This window comes from Podarcis liolepis, assembly GCF_965112155.1.
Source record: "Podarcis liolepis genome assembly, chromosome: 2".
NCBI lineage: Eukaryota > Metazoa > Chordata > Lepidosauria > Squamata > Lacertidae > Podarcis > Podarcis liolepis.
The window spans coordinates 36,783,192-36,801,147 of record NC_139555.1 but is presented as its reverse complement, the minus strand read 5'-3'; the positions used below and the strand labels follow the sequence as shown (position 1 = coordinate 36,801,147).

Sequence of the window (17,956 nt, the reverse complement as noted above, 5' to 3'; positions counted from 1 at the left end):
GAGGTTTATGGGTCGTCGTGGGATTCAAGGCAAGCATTTTTAATGGTGTCTGTTGGGGATTATTTTCTTTGGTGGATTAGTAGGAAACAAACACATCATTGTTGCATGATTAAAGTGATTTCCTCAGTAATCCCCTTCTTAGCACATTAACCCACTGGAAAAGGGGGTGGGTGTTAGTTGTGTCACACGCCAAGAAGGGGTGTTGAAGTGGGAAGTGCAGACAAGCGCCCCCACAATGGATGTGCGCTGCCATAGGAACACATTTCTTCCCTGCAGTGTGCTGCTACTGCTGCTGACTTAGGTACCAGCGTTGCAGTTCTCTGACTGTTCGCTTTTCTGCTAATGATGTATAGTGTGCTCAGCTCACCAAGTGCTTTGCAGACATTAACTCTTCCTTTCCCGAAGAGTCATGAGAGGCTAGCATTAAAGAGTTCTTCTCTCCCCCCACACCCTCCCCAACTCCTTCCCTAAGCTGCCAAAGAGAACTGAATGTGCAAATCCCAATGAATCAGTTTCACCTGTTTTTAACGATGTGGTAGGAAGAAAGATGAGGAGAGGTACAGCTCACTTCTTGTAGTGCAGGAGAGGGGCAGTGGTGGAACGATGCCATCGGTTGTTTATCTTATGATGTATGAGGGGAAATAAATGGCCGGGAGCACTTTTAGAGAAAGCTGCTAGAGAGAATGCAACCAAGACAGGGACATGGGCAGAAACCTAACCCTCCCAGCCCTGCATGTGACAAACACGGTACCTGAGGGTGCTTGCTTTCTGCAGCAGGAATGGTCAGGTGCAGTTTGCTTGTGCATTTGGAAAACACAACAAATACCAGGTCTCAAACAATTACCTACAAATGTAATGAAGATACCAAATGAAGACACCAAGTTTCAAAAGACTGCCTGTGCGTGAAGCCCAATGACCCATTTTAGGCTGGTCATTTCGGCATTGCCAGAAAAGAGGAAACACACCACCAAGAAAGGTAGACAAAAGACATTTGCATATGCTGATTTTATATGTCTTCGTGAAAATTTAGAAATAATTGCTATAATTTAAAGGGAAACACCATACATCTCGTTATAATGGGGGAGACTGTGGCCAGGTGACCTATGTGCTACCAAAAGTATTAACTGTTGATGGGCAATTTTGAGGCCCCTGTTTTCCCTTCTTTAAACAGGACTGAACTGGGCAGGACTTCTGCTGGAGCTTGCTTTCCCCTCCTTCCTCCCATTCCTTTTTCCTCATTTTCCATGTCTTCTTAGGATGTGAGCCTGTGGGAAGGGACTTTCTACTGCTTTTTCTTGGTTAAATGCTGAGGCACAAACACCACATAGGCGCTGACTCTTAGGGGCCAAGGCAGTTTCCCCAATGTAATTTTTGAGGGAGCCGGGCACCCTCAATTTTCAGAGGGTGTTCGGCTCCACCCCCTGGCTCCTCACAATGTTGTGTATGTGATGTCCGGACGTCGCAATAAGCTGGAGAAGCTGGCATCTCTGAAACACCACAAACAAATAACTATAAAGCCTCACTTTGACAGCCCTTCAAGCAGAGGACTGGGCCATGTAAATTTTGACACAAAATCAGCTAACCTGTTTAGATGAGGGGCAGGGGATATTTAACCCTTTTCTGTCCATGTTATGCTCCCTAGCTTCCTGTTAGGATCAGAGCAGAACCAGACAATGTGTCTTCTTCTGTGAAGGAACCTTTTGCCGGATGTAGCATATATCAAGGGCAATCAATCAGAGACTGACAAACCTTCTGAGGCTGCATACATACTATACCTTTAAAGCACATTTGATGCATATATAGCCCCCCTCAAAGAACTCTGGGCACTGTAGATTAAGTTATAAAGTTTTTGGGAACCATCACTCTGTGAGGGCTTAACTACAATGACAAGATTGTTGATGTTTGATGAGAGACACTTTTGTCATAGACATCTTGCAGTTAGGGGCGAGGAGATGGGGAGAGAGGGGAGAGAGGGATGGTGGGTGTCGTTCTTTCATTCTATTGCCTAACATAATTGAAAGTGGAGACAATATATGTACCTCTCTCTGCTTATTCGTTTGCTTTGTAACATGAAAAACCTTAATAAAACCATGTGTGTGTGTGTGTGTGTGTGTGTGAGAGAGAGAGAGAGAGAGAGAGAGAGAGAGAGAGAGAGAGAGAAGAATTCTTTGAAGGGAAATAATATGTTTCAAATGTCCTTTAAAGTGTGTACAAAACTCCCATTCTAGAAGGAGCCCTACTCACAGAAATGACAGATTTGATGGACAGAATTTCAACTGCAGTCCTGCCCAACTTTTTCCAGGGTGGAGCCAAATGGCTTTGTCCTTTTCAGACATATCAGAATAAAGGATGTTAGAAGCAGGCTGAGGATGAGAGGAAAAGATTCTGAGGTCATGTGCAAATTGCCCTGAATCCACTGGGCTGCCTCTGATCCCTATGGTACAGACATATGTCATGTTTCACATCCATACAGCTGATTGAGAACAGCAGTGGATGAGGCCAGCCTGTGCAATCTGAACAGCTGGCTTCCTGTGATGTCCCAAGGATAAAGGTATCTATCTTTAGTCCCAATTCACATCCTGCACATTTGTTTTGAAAGAAATGTCATCATGCTTTTCAGGCCAATTTGCCAAATACCGTGGATCACTAAGCAGTCAGTGGTGTGTCCACTTAATACTGAATACTGTATGGTATTCTTTACCAGGGCAAAGCAGACCACACATTAAGAGGCTTATTTATATGCTCACATGCCAATTTCTTCTGCAAAAAAGATAGCACCACAAACAAAAATTTACCTAAAGGCTAACAAGGAGTATGACTGAAAGGTTTGGTTTACACTTATATGTACCCCAGGGGTTACGGAAGAGTTATTGGTACTATTAAAATTACAATAGACCGCTGAGGAAGACAGAAACAGTCAAATGCATATGGTTATCGGTTATACATGAATACATGTTATGAAGGAAGTTACTCATACTGATTACCCTAAGAAGGCCACCAGTGGTTGTTTGTTTTATATGCTGGGGTGGGTGGGTGTGTGGAGAGAGAGAGAGAGAGAAGGAGAGAGAGAATTGCATTTGTTATCCATAGTTCATTGGGGTTTTCACATTATTGCAATAGAACAGTACAGTGGTACCGCAGGTTACATACGCTTCAGGTTACATACGCTTCAGGTTACAGACTCCGCTAACCCAGAAATAGTGCTTCAGGATGAGAACAGAAATTGTGCTCTGGAGGCGTGGCAGCACCAGGAGGCCCCATTAGCTAAAGTGGTGCTTCAGGTTAAGAACAGTTTCAGGTTAAGAACGGACCTCCGGAACGAATTAAGTACTTAACCCGAGGTACCACTGTACAGTCCCCGACTCACCCTTCCCTCTCCCAGCTTCCCTTCCTCCAGTCTTATTCCTCTTTTTTTTTCTCTTCCAGCTACAGCATTTTCATCTCTGACATTCAGTGAGTTAGCATGTTATATGGTGCTCATGATTGCATGCTCAGATAAGAAGATAAGGGTTAGGATAAATGAGTGTCTGCTCTTGTCACAGATTAAGATCTATTAAGTTATGGAAGTTTCCATCACTGCAACATGCCTCCCACTGCTTCCAGTTGTGGGTATTACTCAGGGAAGAGTTCCAAAAATACACTCCAAATCCCTGGGAAGCTTGGCTTTTTATCTAGTTCACAGAGTAGAAGTTTCCCATGGGCTGCTAGTTACAGGTGGTCTTTCACCCCATTTTCTGTGCCTGGAGAAGGGCAGACTTTCCAGTGTTGAGCGATTATTCATTTTGCTGCCAGATGGCTCAGTGGAAGCATCCTTCTTGTCCTCTTGATAATCCCCCACCTGGCAGGTATGTAGCCGATTATTGTGCGGATTTATTTTGGAGTGGCTTATAGGTTGTTGCTTTTAATCTGTGTGGTTATACGATGTGTTTTATGGATTAAGTGTTTGCATAACTTCAAGCTCTGCATTTTGTTCATCCCAACTTGATGTTTTGTACTTTCCAGTTGGGTTTGATTTTGTTTTGGCTTCTTTCACTGACCTGCAATTGCATTGTGGAAAGAGCCACAGCTTACTGGTTGGACAGTAGGGCTGCTGTAATAAAGGACGCTGCATGCCTAAATACACCAGGAGAAACATTATCATGCATTGGCATAACTCAGGATCCTGCACCAAGTATCTGCACCCACTACTCCATTTGCACTCCACATACCTTTGCCTTCACTCCTTGTAGTAGGAGGCTTGAATCCAACTGATACAAACTTTTGGATTTTCTCTAAGTATTCTTCTCTAGATCAGTTCCCTGCCTCTTTGTTCTAGATAAACTCTTTCAGAACCTGTAATAATTTGCATTTCCAGTCCTTGGGCTTCTTCTAGTCCTTGTGGGTCTTCTCATCGACCAGACACAGGCAAACTCAGCCCTCCAGATGTTTTGGGACTACAACTCCCATCACCCCTAGCTAACAGGACCAGTGGTCAAGGATGATGGGAGTTGTAGTCCCAAAACATCTGGAGGGCTGAGTTTGCCTATGCCTGGACTAGACTCTTCCACTCCAAATTGCCCCATCCCTACATCAGTTTCACTCCTCTTCCCAGTGTCCCACATCTCATTTCCATTTCTGCGATTATGCCATATGTTTAGTTAGGGACCTAAAGGAACATGCAGCCTCTGCTTGGGGAAACCTTGTACTGCTCTGCTAGCCCCCCGCTTCCCACAACTGACCACCCAAGTAGTTCCACAAGCATCTCCCACCAAAGAAACCTTTTCCTCTCCCTCCCTCTTTTCTCATACACCATCCACACTCTATTTTTCTTTTCCAGCTCTTACTTCTATATTTCTATTGTCCTCATTCTGCCAAGACCCAGGCTGCTCCCAGCCAACCCTGTTTGATTCTAACCTCCAGCTCCAAACTGGCTAACTTCACTGCATGTCTGCTTGACTTCTATTGCCCTTTCCTTCACTGGATTTGGTGTGGGTTAAACCACAGAGCCTAGGACTTGCCGATGAGAAGGTCGGCAGTTCGAATCCCTGTGATGGGGTGAGCTCCCGTTGCTCGGTCCCTACTCCTGCCAACCTAGCAGTTCGAAAGCACATCAAAATGCAAGTAGATAAATAGGTACCACTCCAGTGGGAAGGTAAATGGTGTTTCTGTGCGCTGCTCTGGTTCGCCAGAAGCGGCTTAGTCACGCTGGCCACATGACCCGGAAGCTGTATGCCGGCTCCCTCGGCCTATAGAGCGAGATGAGCGCTGCAACCCCAGAATCGGCTGCAACTGGACCTAATGGTCAGGGGTCCCTTTACCTTTACCCTGCTATCTCTGTTGGATAGCAGGATACCCTGCTATCCTCTCCTTTCATTTAACCCGCACATTGCTAGTCCAATGGAATGTAATGGCCTGCATAGCGATCAATATTTCTCTCTCTTGTAATAAATCAAATATTCCTCGATTCTAAGCCCTGGTTTCTTGCCAGATTGCTAATTCCCCCTAGTCTAAGTGAAACAAACTGTAACTTGTACACATGTATGTGAGTGTGTGCATACAATGGTACCCAGTAACATTTCGATAAAAATATATAAGCAGATGTCACACTCTCAGATCATCCTTTTTGGTGAGCCTGCTGGTTTTCTTACATTTTCCATTTAGGAGGCTGTTGCGAAGAATCTGGTCCACCTTCATTGCAATGTCCGAGACGTTCTGAGCAATCGCCTGGATCCTCTCCATCAAGCCAACTGCTGGATGGTACCTGAAGAATAAGTGAAAAAGAGATATAAACTTTGATTCATTCTTGTCAGGCATCCAGACTTGTCAGAAAGAAGGAAGAGGTCCCTCTGTCCCAAAACAACAGTGCTTTGAAATTGAAGCGCCAATCGCCAAAGACAGCCCTTCTGGCAGCCAGAGGGATGTCATGGGAGAGAATGATGGACAAAAACTCCCACAGCACTTCCTCAAAACATTTGCAACAAGAGCCTTAAACTGAGGGAACAGCAGAACTGTGCCAAAGGCAAAGACTGAAACACACACACACACACACACACACACACACACACACACACACACGTGCCCCCTTTCTGGAATCTGATCTGATCTTCTATAAGGGCTGTTGTGTGATGTGTTATCATCTTTGAAGCTCCCTTGAGGGGGCTCTATTGGAGGCCCTTATACACCCAGTAGATTGCTGTGGTCTGAGGGAATGTTTCTCTTGCAAGTACCAAAGATCTCAGAAGCTTGCTGCACAGTAACTTAGAGCAGAGCTTTCAGTGTGGCTGCCCCTGATCTATGGAATAGCATTCCTGTCAAACTATGACAGGCACCCACTACCTGCCCTTTCCAGAAACATGTGGAGACATTTTTGTTCCTACAGGCTTTCCCAGTGGGTCTTTTCCATGAGTGTCCACTTGGTAGGGTTTTGTTTTAAATACAGGTTTTGGGGGTTTTTTTTGGTGTTTTTAACAGTTTTCAATTAGGACCTTTAAAGCCCTAAACGGCCTCGGTCCTGTATACCTGAAGGAGTGTCTCCACCCCCATCGTTCAGCCCGGACACTGAGATCCAGCACCGAGGGCCTTCTGGCGGTTCCCTCATTGCGAGACGCGAGGTTACAGGGAACCAGATAGAGGGCCTTCTCAGTAGTGGCACCTGCCCTGTGGAATGCCCTCCCATCAGATTTGAAGGAAATAAGCAGCTATCTTATTTTTAAAAGACATCTGAAGGCAGCCCTGTTTAGGGAAGTTTTTAATATTTAATGCTGTATTGTTTTTAACACTCTATTGGAAGCCGCCCAGAGTGGCTGGGCAAACTCAGCCAGATGGGTGGGATATAAATAATAAATTAGTAGTAGTAGCAATAGTAGTAGTAGTAGTAAATCAGTCTGAGATTGTTTAGAAGGCAATTAATAAATCAGTGGTGGTGGTGGTGGTGGTGGTGATGATATTTAAATAACTAAAACCCCTGTTTGCCTCTGTAATGTATGAAATGGCCCCACTTGCCACCACCCCCATCCCCCAAAAACGGCTAAGGAGAGTTGACTCTCTCTGAAATTGAAGCTTTTTCTTACAGCGTAGATTCAGCAGGTCGGATGTGCATTACAGATGCCACGTATATAAAGCTCAGCTGTAAAAGGCAACTAGTGTAGGCATGTCTTCTGTCTGGGAACTGAAGCTCTTGCATTATCATTTTTTTTGTAATTAAAAAACACCAACCTTACTTTAACTTCCAAGGACATTACCTTGCCAAGAGATTCTTAGTCATTTTAGGAATATAAACTAAGGAGTGAAATTACACCTGCCAAGTTTTTAAACTGCCAAAAAACAACAACCCACAACCATTTGCGGCAGTAACGAAAGGCATCTGCATGAAGGAAGCTTGGACAGATCCGCTACTGGTATAATCAATTGGCAAAGGTCCATTGCTATAAAGAAGGGGCCATCTTAGCTTCCACTACCTCATTCTACTGCAGGGATATGGAAACATTTATCAGGCTGTGGGTCACATTGCTATCTGGGCAACCTTTCGCGGGTCACACATGCCAGTAGTGGGTGAGGCCAGAGGCAAACAGTGGGTGGAGCGATTGGTGTCAATGTTACCTTTGTACAGTAGGCTAGTTCCAACAGCCAGGCAAGCATGAAGCATTATCTGAGTTCAAGGACATATTTCAGCCAGGCAAAAGCACTCGGGGAGGGGGCAAAGGAGGACCCATCAAGGATGTGGCCTCAGGAGAGGGTGTGGGGCTGAGTATGGGGTATAGGATGAGGAGAGTTCCAACGATCGGACAGAAAGGCCCAGAAAGCTACAATTGGCCCCTGTGGCCTGAGGTTCCCAATCCCTGTTCTCGTACAATGATGACATTCAGATTCTCACACCTCCCAGGGAAGAAAGCAGTCACACTTGCATCTTATTGGAAACCTGAGCAAACAGCCTGTCCTTGATTCATTCCAAAGGTTATTGGGAGTTTGGAGTCTTGCTTAAGGCAAAATGCTGAAAAATGAATAAAAAGACTACCAAATCTCCTTCATTCCACCTGAAAATAAACCCAGATTTAAAAAAGAAAAGCACCAAAGAGCAGAGTGGGAGATGGAAAGCAGAAACCTCATTTCTAGAGCTTGTATTATATCCAAGATGTCCTTTAGTAGGTTTAGAGATCTTGGTTGGCTTTGTACAGCATGCAGTTGGCCTCTTCAGGGGCTTACAAGCACAACCGGTTGGGAGTGGGTCACAATAAACACAATCTTATGGTTTCGCTGAGTCTTGCATTCATTTGTGCTCAGTTCACCTCCTTCTGCTGTCCCTTGCATTACTCGGTCTCTTGGCTTCACTTACAAAAAGAGAAGTATTATTATTGCCTCTGCTAAAGTGGCTTTGGCTGACAAAACTCAGGCTGCAATATATTTGTTGGTCTTTTCAGGTGGCACAGGCCTTTTTAGTGTTTAAACAGCACAAAAGAATACTTTGAGAACTTAACAGCATCTATCATTCTCAGCAGGCGAATAGGGGGTGGATGCTTCCTTCATAATTAAAGAGCAGCCAGGTGACATTTCTGCTCTGCATTTCAGTGTTGCCAGAGTAGATCTAATCTTTGAATAAATAGCACACCGATCTTGGCAAATGTAATGACTGAGCAATCTCCACAAAGAAGATGTTCTAACTGTCAAGAAACCAACCATTATTTTTTTTAACTCGTGTAATCTCAGATAACAACAGCTAGCTGCTGCCCTATGATGGCCGCAACTCTGGGAAGGAGGAGAATAATTAAGATAATTGTTAATTTGTATAATTAAGGCTTCAGCTCTAGGAGTCCCACTGGACTCAAATGGACTTAGTTCTGAGTAGACGCACATAGGGCTGCACTGTCAGTCATTCTGAAATGATGGGATGGAGCCTATTCAGCAATGCATATGTGAGCTGTAGGGCTTTCTTAAAAATTCAATAAAGTGCTTAGCAGCTCCATTCTTTACCAGCCCAGAAATAGGACTCACATTTTCAACCCTTTGGAGAAACGTGAATTTCAAAGAATGGCTGTGTTTTGGTTCTGGTACCGTTCCAGAAAGGGCGAATTAGGTAGGTTTGCTTTTATGTGCAATCTGAATCAAATTTCTTCCCAATCTCAGTTCTGCCTGCAGCTTTCCTGCTGGAAAGACTTTTCTGCCTGTCCATCGTTCTAATTCACCAAAGCGTTTCAGTATGTTGCTTTTGCTACATGCATGCTATGCAGTTCCTTTGGATTAAAGAATGGGCTGAACGAGTCGATCATTAAAGGGAAAGACTTCTGTTGCATGAGCCTTTTTGCATTAGAAATGCATAGGCCACCGGGAAGAAGACTCATCTTCTATAGCAAGATAGCCAGACTGTAAACTTTAGGGTCCCTGTACCATTAACAATTGTGCAGGTGTGGGAACTTTGATGCAAAGCTTGTGCTGTAGGGACCTGAAAAGCACCACCTGCACCTGCACAACTCCCAAAGGTAAATCGGCTCGAATGCTGCAAGGCTGGCCATCTCCTTTCTACAGAGCACCTCATTAAAATCAAAGAGTCTTATGCTTGTGGGCAGAATGGGGTCCTGCATAAATCACATATAACACACCAGGGAAAGGTTAGTGCAGTGGTGTGGATGGAGGTGGATGGGCTTGAAGTTATGCTTGTTATCGTCAGAGTAAGTATAAGGAGCCAGTGTGGTCCGGTGTCTAAAATGCCAGCCTCGCACTATGGAAATAAGGATTTTAAAGAAACCACAACAACTCAACTATTGTTTCCCTGGGCAAATAGCTACCTCTCAGTTTTTCGCTCCTCCATTTGTGGAAGCAGGGCCAGTAATTGGCTACTTCAGAGAGCGGCTTTGACGGGGAAAGTGCTGAGCAATTGCAAAGCACTTTGTGGATTGTGTTGTGTGCTAAATTATTAGTAATAATGGAGTCCATCTTACACCCAGGAGCAGAAGCTGCAGGCTACTCTTCTCCTTTCTCCAGTCCTGCATTACTGATGGCAGAACAGGGGGTCCATTTTGTTCTCGGGAACAAAGAGGACAAAGACAACTGAATGGCTTGCACTTATTATCTGTAGAATCTAAAGGGTTGGGGCGGGGCAATAATGCAATTCAAAATTCTATTACTCTGCAGCCCTTGCCCTTCAGCTGATATGTTCATCGCAGCTGTCTTGAGTGCAGAAGGAGCTGAGTTGCATTCAGAAATGTTTCAAGCCATCTCCCATGTGGCAGATGCATTTTTTTAGAAAGCATAGTTGTGATTCCAAACGTGTGATCCAAGTGTGTGCTTAGGTTGCATATGAGACCTCAATGAAAATAATAGGAAATTTTCACTTTGCCTTTGCCTTTTCTGATGCAGTATCAAATGCTGAATTTTGCCAGGCCAGGGTGACCATGGATGCATCACCAAAAAGGTATATCTGGTGTGTGTGTGTGTGTGTGTGTGTGTGTGTGAGAGAGAGAGAGAGAGAGAGAGTTCTATATTTTAAATAATAATTTAATACATCTCACCACAATGGGGAAGACTATGAGCTCAGTTTGCTGTTGATAGGCAATTTCTGAGCCCCTGCATTCTCTTATTATGGGCCCCTCTCCTAAAACTAAACTTGAAAAAGAGGCCTGTTCTCTGACAGTTCTTCAAACAAACAACAGTCCTCAGCATTGCCAACACAGGCCATTATGCAGGGTAACCCAAGCAGTGTCAATCAAAAGTAGTGTTCTTTAGAGAACCAGGGTCAGCTAAAGCTCCCTGTTGAGCATACCTTCAGTATCAATTCTGGGCCTGCTGAAGTGTAATGCACAAAACACTCTTAGTGAGAAGGAGAGAGTTGCTGTAAAGGACTCAAAGGGATGGTTGGAAGTCCAATGGCTCCTCATACCTGGCATATGGGATGCAGTGAGCTGTAGTGGGTAAAACGCTGGGACTGAACTTGATCTACATTTGTTTAGCAAGGGGAAGACCTTAGACCAGATGCATGGCAGCCTTCCTCAAAGTGATCACCTCCAGATGTTCTTGGCTACAGTTCCCACCATTCCTGATCCATGGCCACACTGGCTGGGGCTGGCAAGAACTGTAGTCCAATTTGGGGTACGAGGCTGGGGAAGCCTGATACATGAGAAACAGGTCAACAGGGCAATTAGAATGAAATCAAGGTTATGTTGTTGAGATTTTCTATTAAAATGTATTACTTTTGCTACTCCTATTGATGTATCTGAAGGTGGATATTGCAGCAGATCCTGTCTCCCGCAGCATTATGATTGTAAGCCTTTTCTATTTCTGGAATGCTAAAATACAGGAAAATGTCATTACAAATGAGCAAAACTTTAGGAGTGCTGTCCTGGGTTAACTCAGCAGGAAAATGTGTCCTGATTTCAGGTCCCTTCTATTTAAGCGTTATGTTTGTTCTTGAACAGATCACTGAACCTGAAGGCTGGAATTTAAAGTACCTCAATTCTCAAGGCTAAAAAAAAAATCCTGCTTCTGGTTTTATGAACCTTCCTGGCTCCAGCTCTTGATTTAAAGGCCACACTCTTGCAGTAACCGATCCACATTCTCTCTCCCCCCCCCCCTTCAAGATGGTTTATGACTCCCAGCATTGGCCCCTCGTGCTACCAAGGGGAGGGGGGACGACTACATATCCTGAACTTTTTAAAAAAGACACCAATCTATTTAAAATCATGGGGCAAGACTCCACTGGGATATTAGAGCTGTTCCAAGGGAAGATTATGAAAGGTGTAAATTATATCTGGCAAGCAATTAAAGATGCAGTTCTTTGCCCATTTGCCTGGGTGTTAGCCCCATCAAACCCAAAGGGATTTAAAGCTGAGATATGTAGAGGGTTTTGCTGTAAATTATTAGTATTATTAACATCCTGCCAGTCCATCAGTTAAGAAACAAATTCAAATAACATGGGATGCTGCACAACATGGCCCAAGAAAAGGGCCATGTGAAACAACAACCCCAAGCTCTTTAGTGTGAAAGCCCTGCTCATTCTAAAGCTGCATATCTGACCCCCAAGCCGTCTGAAGGCAATCCTGTATAGTGAATTTTTGATTTTTTTTTACTGTTTTATTATGTTTTTATATGTGTTGGAAGCTGCCCATAGTGGCTGGGACAACCCAGTAAGGTGTGTGGGGTCTATATTGTAAAATTTTCATTATGGAATGGGATGTCCCTATTTTCATCGGAGAAATGTTGGAGGGTATGCATGCCTACTTGAGAGTAAGGCAGCAATTGTATCCCCCCCCCTTCCATGTTGAAGGTGTGTGCAATGGCATACCTCTCTGTCACCTTCTGCAAGCAAAGAGGAGTGGGGCCGATTTGTTCATTTTTACGCAGGTGGGTAATAATAAACACTAGCACTAGCACTAATCAGTGGAAAGCCCCCAAAACAGAATGCTGCAGGGTGCTGACAGCTTCTGAACCAGGTGTGTGTGTGCAGGGGGAGTGATTCCACAGCAGAAATATAGTGGAAACCACTCAAATAACCCCCCCCCACCTACTGGCCAGGTTGAGCTGACAGGGCCCTGAATGTGACGGTGAATCTGCCTTTCTGCATCTCTCCTCAGCCCCTTGTTAGGATTATTCTGTACACTCCAAAAACCCCACTGCTCGCATGCCTATTTGAAACATGTTCCTTTTCTTTCATAGGCACAGTGCTAAATGTTTGGCTTTGAGGGATTTGAAAAAGAGGCCAGTCAAACATCTGCAAGAATAAGCTGCTGTGTAGAGCAGCTGGCCACCAGAAGCGCCACACTTCTTGCAGTGGGGCCACCAGAGGCCTCCAATCTTATTGCAGTTCAGTCTTCTATTTGTTTTGTTTTTCTCTTCCATTCTTGGATAATCTCTTGAAAATTATGAGGACTTTGTGTTCCGCTGCAAGCCACTTGAACAAGCTAGTTAAGTGGAGATGAACTTTCCTATTAGTATTCTGATGATCAGTGCTAATTCAGATGAAATCAGAATTGGCTTCTGGGGGGACTTTTTAGCTGGAAAATGGGCTATACTTCTAATGAGGCCTAATGGTCAAGATTCCCAGCTGGTACAAAATTACCACAGCTCAAATAAAAGGCTGCATTTTACTACAGATGGCAATTGGGTCTATTACTCACAGAGAGTTTTTACCAGTTCCATTAACTGTCAGCTGCTCTTTTATCAAAAAGTATTAACTTAGAAATGAGTGTTTGGCTATCGCACTCTCAAATGCTCCTTTCATTTCTTCCAAATGAGGACGTTGTGTCACATTAGCTGTTCCGCAAGAATTTCTGTGAAATGTGCTATGGATGTTTCTGTGGAAACAGACTTCAGAGTTTGAGCCCAAGAAGGCTCATGGAATATTACACTCCCGTAAGCTATATCGGAGTAAGATAATGGCATAGATAGTCTCTGTCATGCTTCTTTGCATCTTTGTCACATAACTATCGAAAAGTGATATTTTAAGACAAATGACTGAACACAATTTAGAGCGAGTTTCAATTTCAGAACCTATTCACCCCTTTCAAATTGTTTAATGGGCGGGGCATATGGGGGAGCAGATAAGGGGGCCATGTAGACAGGGGACATACATGCTTGTTGGAATTTAACCTGACCTTACACCAAGGGCCAAGCTACATGTCATGATAAGCACATTTTAAAATGAGCACACTTCAGGGCAAATTTCTGTTCAGGTGGTGGTGGGAAAGGTGGCTGTCCCAGCCATTTCCCCTTCAAAACAAAACTGGTCAGCTGAACGAAGATGGGGAAACCTGATGCCATGGACCAGTTGGACATAGAGGAATGGTGGAAAGAACCAGCTGGGGAACCCTCAAGGGAAGAAAACTCAGAGCCAGGAGATTGGTGGTGGGATGATGATGAAGAGTGGTCAGAGATAGAAGAGGGAGATAACCGGGAAAGAGCTTTCCTATAAGAGGGACCAAGTGTGATTTTCTGACATGATTTTCACTCCATACATCTCATATAGAAATTAAGTCACTCACTTAATCCAAGAGTATGACTACGGCAAAGAAATCCCTCCCTATAAGTCTCTCAGCAGACTTTGGAATATTAAGAGTGGCTGCTTTTAAGCGCCTCTCTACAGATCTGTAGAGAGCTGATTGGCCAGAGAACCAGAGTTTGACAGAAATGTCTCTACAAGCCTCTTTCAGTTCACGGAAGTGTAAAATGTGTGAGGGACAGGAAAGAGTATGTGGCTTTGAGGGTGGGGTTTTTTGGGATGGGTGGTTAAAAATTGCCTAACATTCTTATTGGGAGGGCTGTGTCCCAGTAGCCCTAGTGGAAAAGCCTCCTTGTTGTGCTGTTGGTGGAGGAACACTTTTGGCACTATGTATAAAATCATAGAGCTGAAAGGGATGCCACAGGTCATCTAGTCCCAAACCAATGACCCTGAGATTATTGTTCATTGTTCTCTGTTTTTATGGCATTTTTGTATTTTATGTCTTTGTAAGCGGCTTTGGGAATCTTTTATTGGAAAAAGAATAAATTATTATTATTAATGTAGTGTGTGTGTGTGTGTGTGTGAGAGAGAGAGAGAGAGAGAGAGAGAGAGAGAGAGAGAGAGAGAGAGATATTTATTTATAAGTATACAGTCCCTGTCTGTAGGTTGTACTGTGTTTTCCTAATAATCAAATGATACCATGGTATTAAGTAGAGTTCACAGAAATGCTGCCATTGGTGCATTCCCAGTCTGCTAGCACATTTTTCTGGTGCCTCGGTAGGCTACCAGCAGTGAAGTAATAAATGCTGTTTGTTTATATATAAGCTTGTTTTGTGGCAATGGTATAAATTCCACCCAAACGTTCTGGGAGCTTGCCAGCTATTGAAATTAAAGTAAATTACTGTAGGTTCTCTCAAATAATTTTTTCCCTGGGACCTTAAAAACGTTTACTAACAAAAATATAGTACTTTTATTCCTGAGCATCAATATTGATTTTCCCTTTATTATTTTTAGATTTATATTTCTGTGTCTTGATTAAGATTCAGCTCACACTGCAGTTTATAATAGACTGACTACAGTATTTATCATCCTTCAAAAACTCCCTGTAAGATATATCTTTCCCCAAGGCAGCTCATTTTCAGTACGAGGTGACTGGGAGTTGACTCTTTTTTATATATCTTTTTTTTAAAAAGTGCACACATTAATTTAATTCCCCATTCCCCCTGCTTTGTCTCTTGTCTCCAATTTTGCCACTCTGGCTTAGTTATAGCATGTTTATCTCTTTACCGGATGCTGTATCTTTATTGCCTCTTACAAAATGGGCATTACTAAAAGATGAATCTCTTTCTGCTTTGTGCATTGTCTCCGCAGCACAAACTCTAAATACATTCTCAGTGTAATCTGGTATTCTTAGCAGCTTGCTGTCAAAAGCAGTGACTTCAATGTGTGACAAATACAAATGGTAGAAAATAGGTACCGTATTTTTAAAGACAGAATGTGAGGGATGTGTTGGAATTGAACTATTATAAAGTATCATTCATTCATGGGTCTCAAATGTCTCTTTATATAAGGTGCATCAATTGCCTTCCTAACCAGGCAGTGAAGAGTGGTTTCAAAGCAGCGTTTGATGTTGCTTCTAGTTCAGCTCTTGTCAGGTGACACAAGAGAGCCAATAGTCATCTATCTGGTGGAATCTCTGCTCTGACTCCTGAGTCTGAGCAACTTGTTCCTTGAGTTGATTTCAGTGTTCATACTTGCCTGCCTGTCCACCTGTTGCTCGTTTTTTTCTCCAGACTAGACAAAGTCATTCCTACTATTATTCCCTGTAGGGAGCTTTCTGGGTGGAAAGTACTCTTCTCACAATTAATTGCAGCACATAACATGCTGGACAGAAGTCCACACACGTCACATGCACCATGAATATTTTTTAACTTTTCTTGTAAGGGTGGGGCCTGAATTTGAGACACTCTTGGCATGGCTATAGGACTTGATGCCCTCCCTCCCATGACATATAATTCTTTTTATTCAAAAAAAATGAACTCCTATTCACGTGGAGGAAGCCTAAAAGGCCATTCACTGTTAATAACTCATTCTCAAATTGCCCCCCTTAAGAATCAAATTGCTCCCTGGTGGGACATGTGCTCCACGTTGGGAACCATGGGTCTAGACCATCAGGGATGGGGAACCTCTGACCTTTCAGATGTTCTTGGACCAAAACCTCCCATCATCCTTGACCAGTGACCATTCTCCAGTGAGAACTGGAGTCTATCACCAGCTGGAGGACCACAGCGTCACCATTCCTGGTTTAGAGATGTGAAGGTCTGGGGAAAACCAGAAAATGTGGAGGGGGGACACCTCCCCCATTCTTCTGCAACCCCCATCCTCATTTTTATGGTTTTCTCTCAGGCCTTCTCATCTCTATTCCCAAATGCCAGGAATTCTGTAACCTTATCTTTGTAAAAGTTGCTCCAGCACAGAAACAACCACGAATAAACTTAACTCTCCTATTTCACATAAGAGGCACATTTAAAAAGAAGAAGTCGCCTACCATTTATTTTCCTTCCAGAATAACCAGCCATAGGAAAAACTAGCCCAAGTCTGGCACACTTGTCCCTCCCTCCCATCTCCCCCAGCATACTTTGCTCTCAGCATTTCTGGATGTGCAGGAAACTCCCTGTGCCACGGCTTTCATCTGTAAATGGTCTGAGATAGTATGACAACCCTTGGCTCCAAATGTCCGCAGTCAACAGTTTGCCACCAAATGTTAATGCAGAGAGAAGCTTCCCATGATAAATGCACTCTCCAATGCATTGAAATTTAGTGCCAGAAAAGAACAAAGGGGAAGAAATGCTGAGGAATTAGCTCTCAGGGAAAAGGAAGGAAGGAAGGAAGGAAGGAAGGAAGGAAGGAAGGAAGGAAGGAAGGAAGGAGAGAGAGAGAAAGTGAGGTTTAGTGGGAAATTAAGGAACCATCATAAGTATGAAAAAACAACAATCCCGCAATCATTTTCAAGATGAAGCCCCAAATTATTTTTAACATGAAACGTTAATAGTGCATCTTGTAAAAACTGTTGTGGATCAATGAACTGAGATTTGGCCTTACCCAGAGGTTTCTCAGGGAGGAACTCAATGTACTGTTGAGGAGATCTTTCTATCAGCACGAGCATTTCAGCTTGCCAGACAGAACTATTTCCCCTCTCCTCCACCTGGGTTCCCCCAATGCATGCAGAGCCAATTTGAGGGGGGGGGACATGCAGGAGGAGGAGACACAAACAAACCCTGTTGTGCTAGTGAAAAAAATCCTTATGCGGGCTTCCACTAGCAGAACTCATTAACTGAATCTGGCCACTGAAAAGTTGCACCGTTCTCAGGCCTACTGCTACATATTGTTAGAGTTTGGGAGGGTAGGCTGTATGCCTGAGCCCCCTTCTGATTCCTGGATCCAGGACAGATTCAATTTCTGGAATAGCCAGGCTAGCTTTTGATGAGGTAATGGCCCTTTAAGTATGGGACACTAAGGTAACAAAGTGGCTCTGTGCCAGAGGGCAAATAGGTGGGGGGGGCTCCCTCAACTCACTGATAGTTAGAAAGACAAAGGGCAGAGCTGAGTTATGTGAGCTAGAAGAAGTAGGTTGGGAAGCCAGGGAGACAGAACCATGCCCAAGTCCTGTTTGAATCCAAGGCTGTGACTATGGGAGAAACAAGACCTCCCTTGGAGTGTAGATGCTGCAAACTGTCCCTCCTAGGCTCAGGTTGTATATATGTGTGTAAATACACCATATATCATAAAGATACCACAGCCTCTGCTGTCCCTCATTCTGAAGGAAATTGAACCCTGGCTAAGCATCTGGAACCCCTGGAATCTCGCACCGCTCGGAGATTGAGGTGGCATGCTGCAATATGTAAAGTGGAAATAGAAGCAATATCTCTGCCAGGGATGTTTGGAGAATGAAGATTTTTATATGTGAGGATTTATGCATATACTTTTGCATTGTGTGCATGATTGATGAATAATGTTCAGATATTGTGAAGTATAACCTACTTTGGGACATAA

At 43.8% G+C, this 17,956-nt stretch overlaps 1 protein-coding gene and 1 long non-coding RNA gene across 2 annotated transcripts in view; one reads left to right on the top strand and one right to left on the bottom strand.

Moving 5' to 3' along the window:
- Nucleotides 1-17,956, bottom strand: part of MGAT5B (alpha-1,6-mannosylglycoprotein 6-beta-N-acetylglucosaminyltransferase B) — a 171,806-nt gene that overhangs the window by 76,509 nt on the left and 77,341 nt on the right. The window contains exon 4 of the mRNA XM_083487519.1: nucleotides 5,628-5,740. Within this exon, the coding sequence (XP_083343645.1) occupies nucleotides 5,628-5,740 (113 nt within the window). The remainder of the gene's footprint in view (nucleotides 1-5,627; nucleotides 5,741-17,956) is intronic.
- Nucleotides 3,614-8,227, top strand: LOC310699606. The gene is made up of 2 exons (XR_014522149.1): nucleotides 3,614-3,845; nucleotides 5,641-8,227. It is a non-coding gene; the product is annotated as an uncharacterized lncRNA (long non-coding RNA).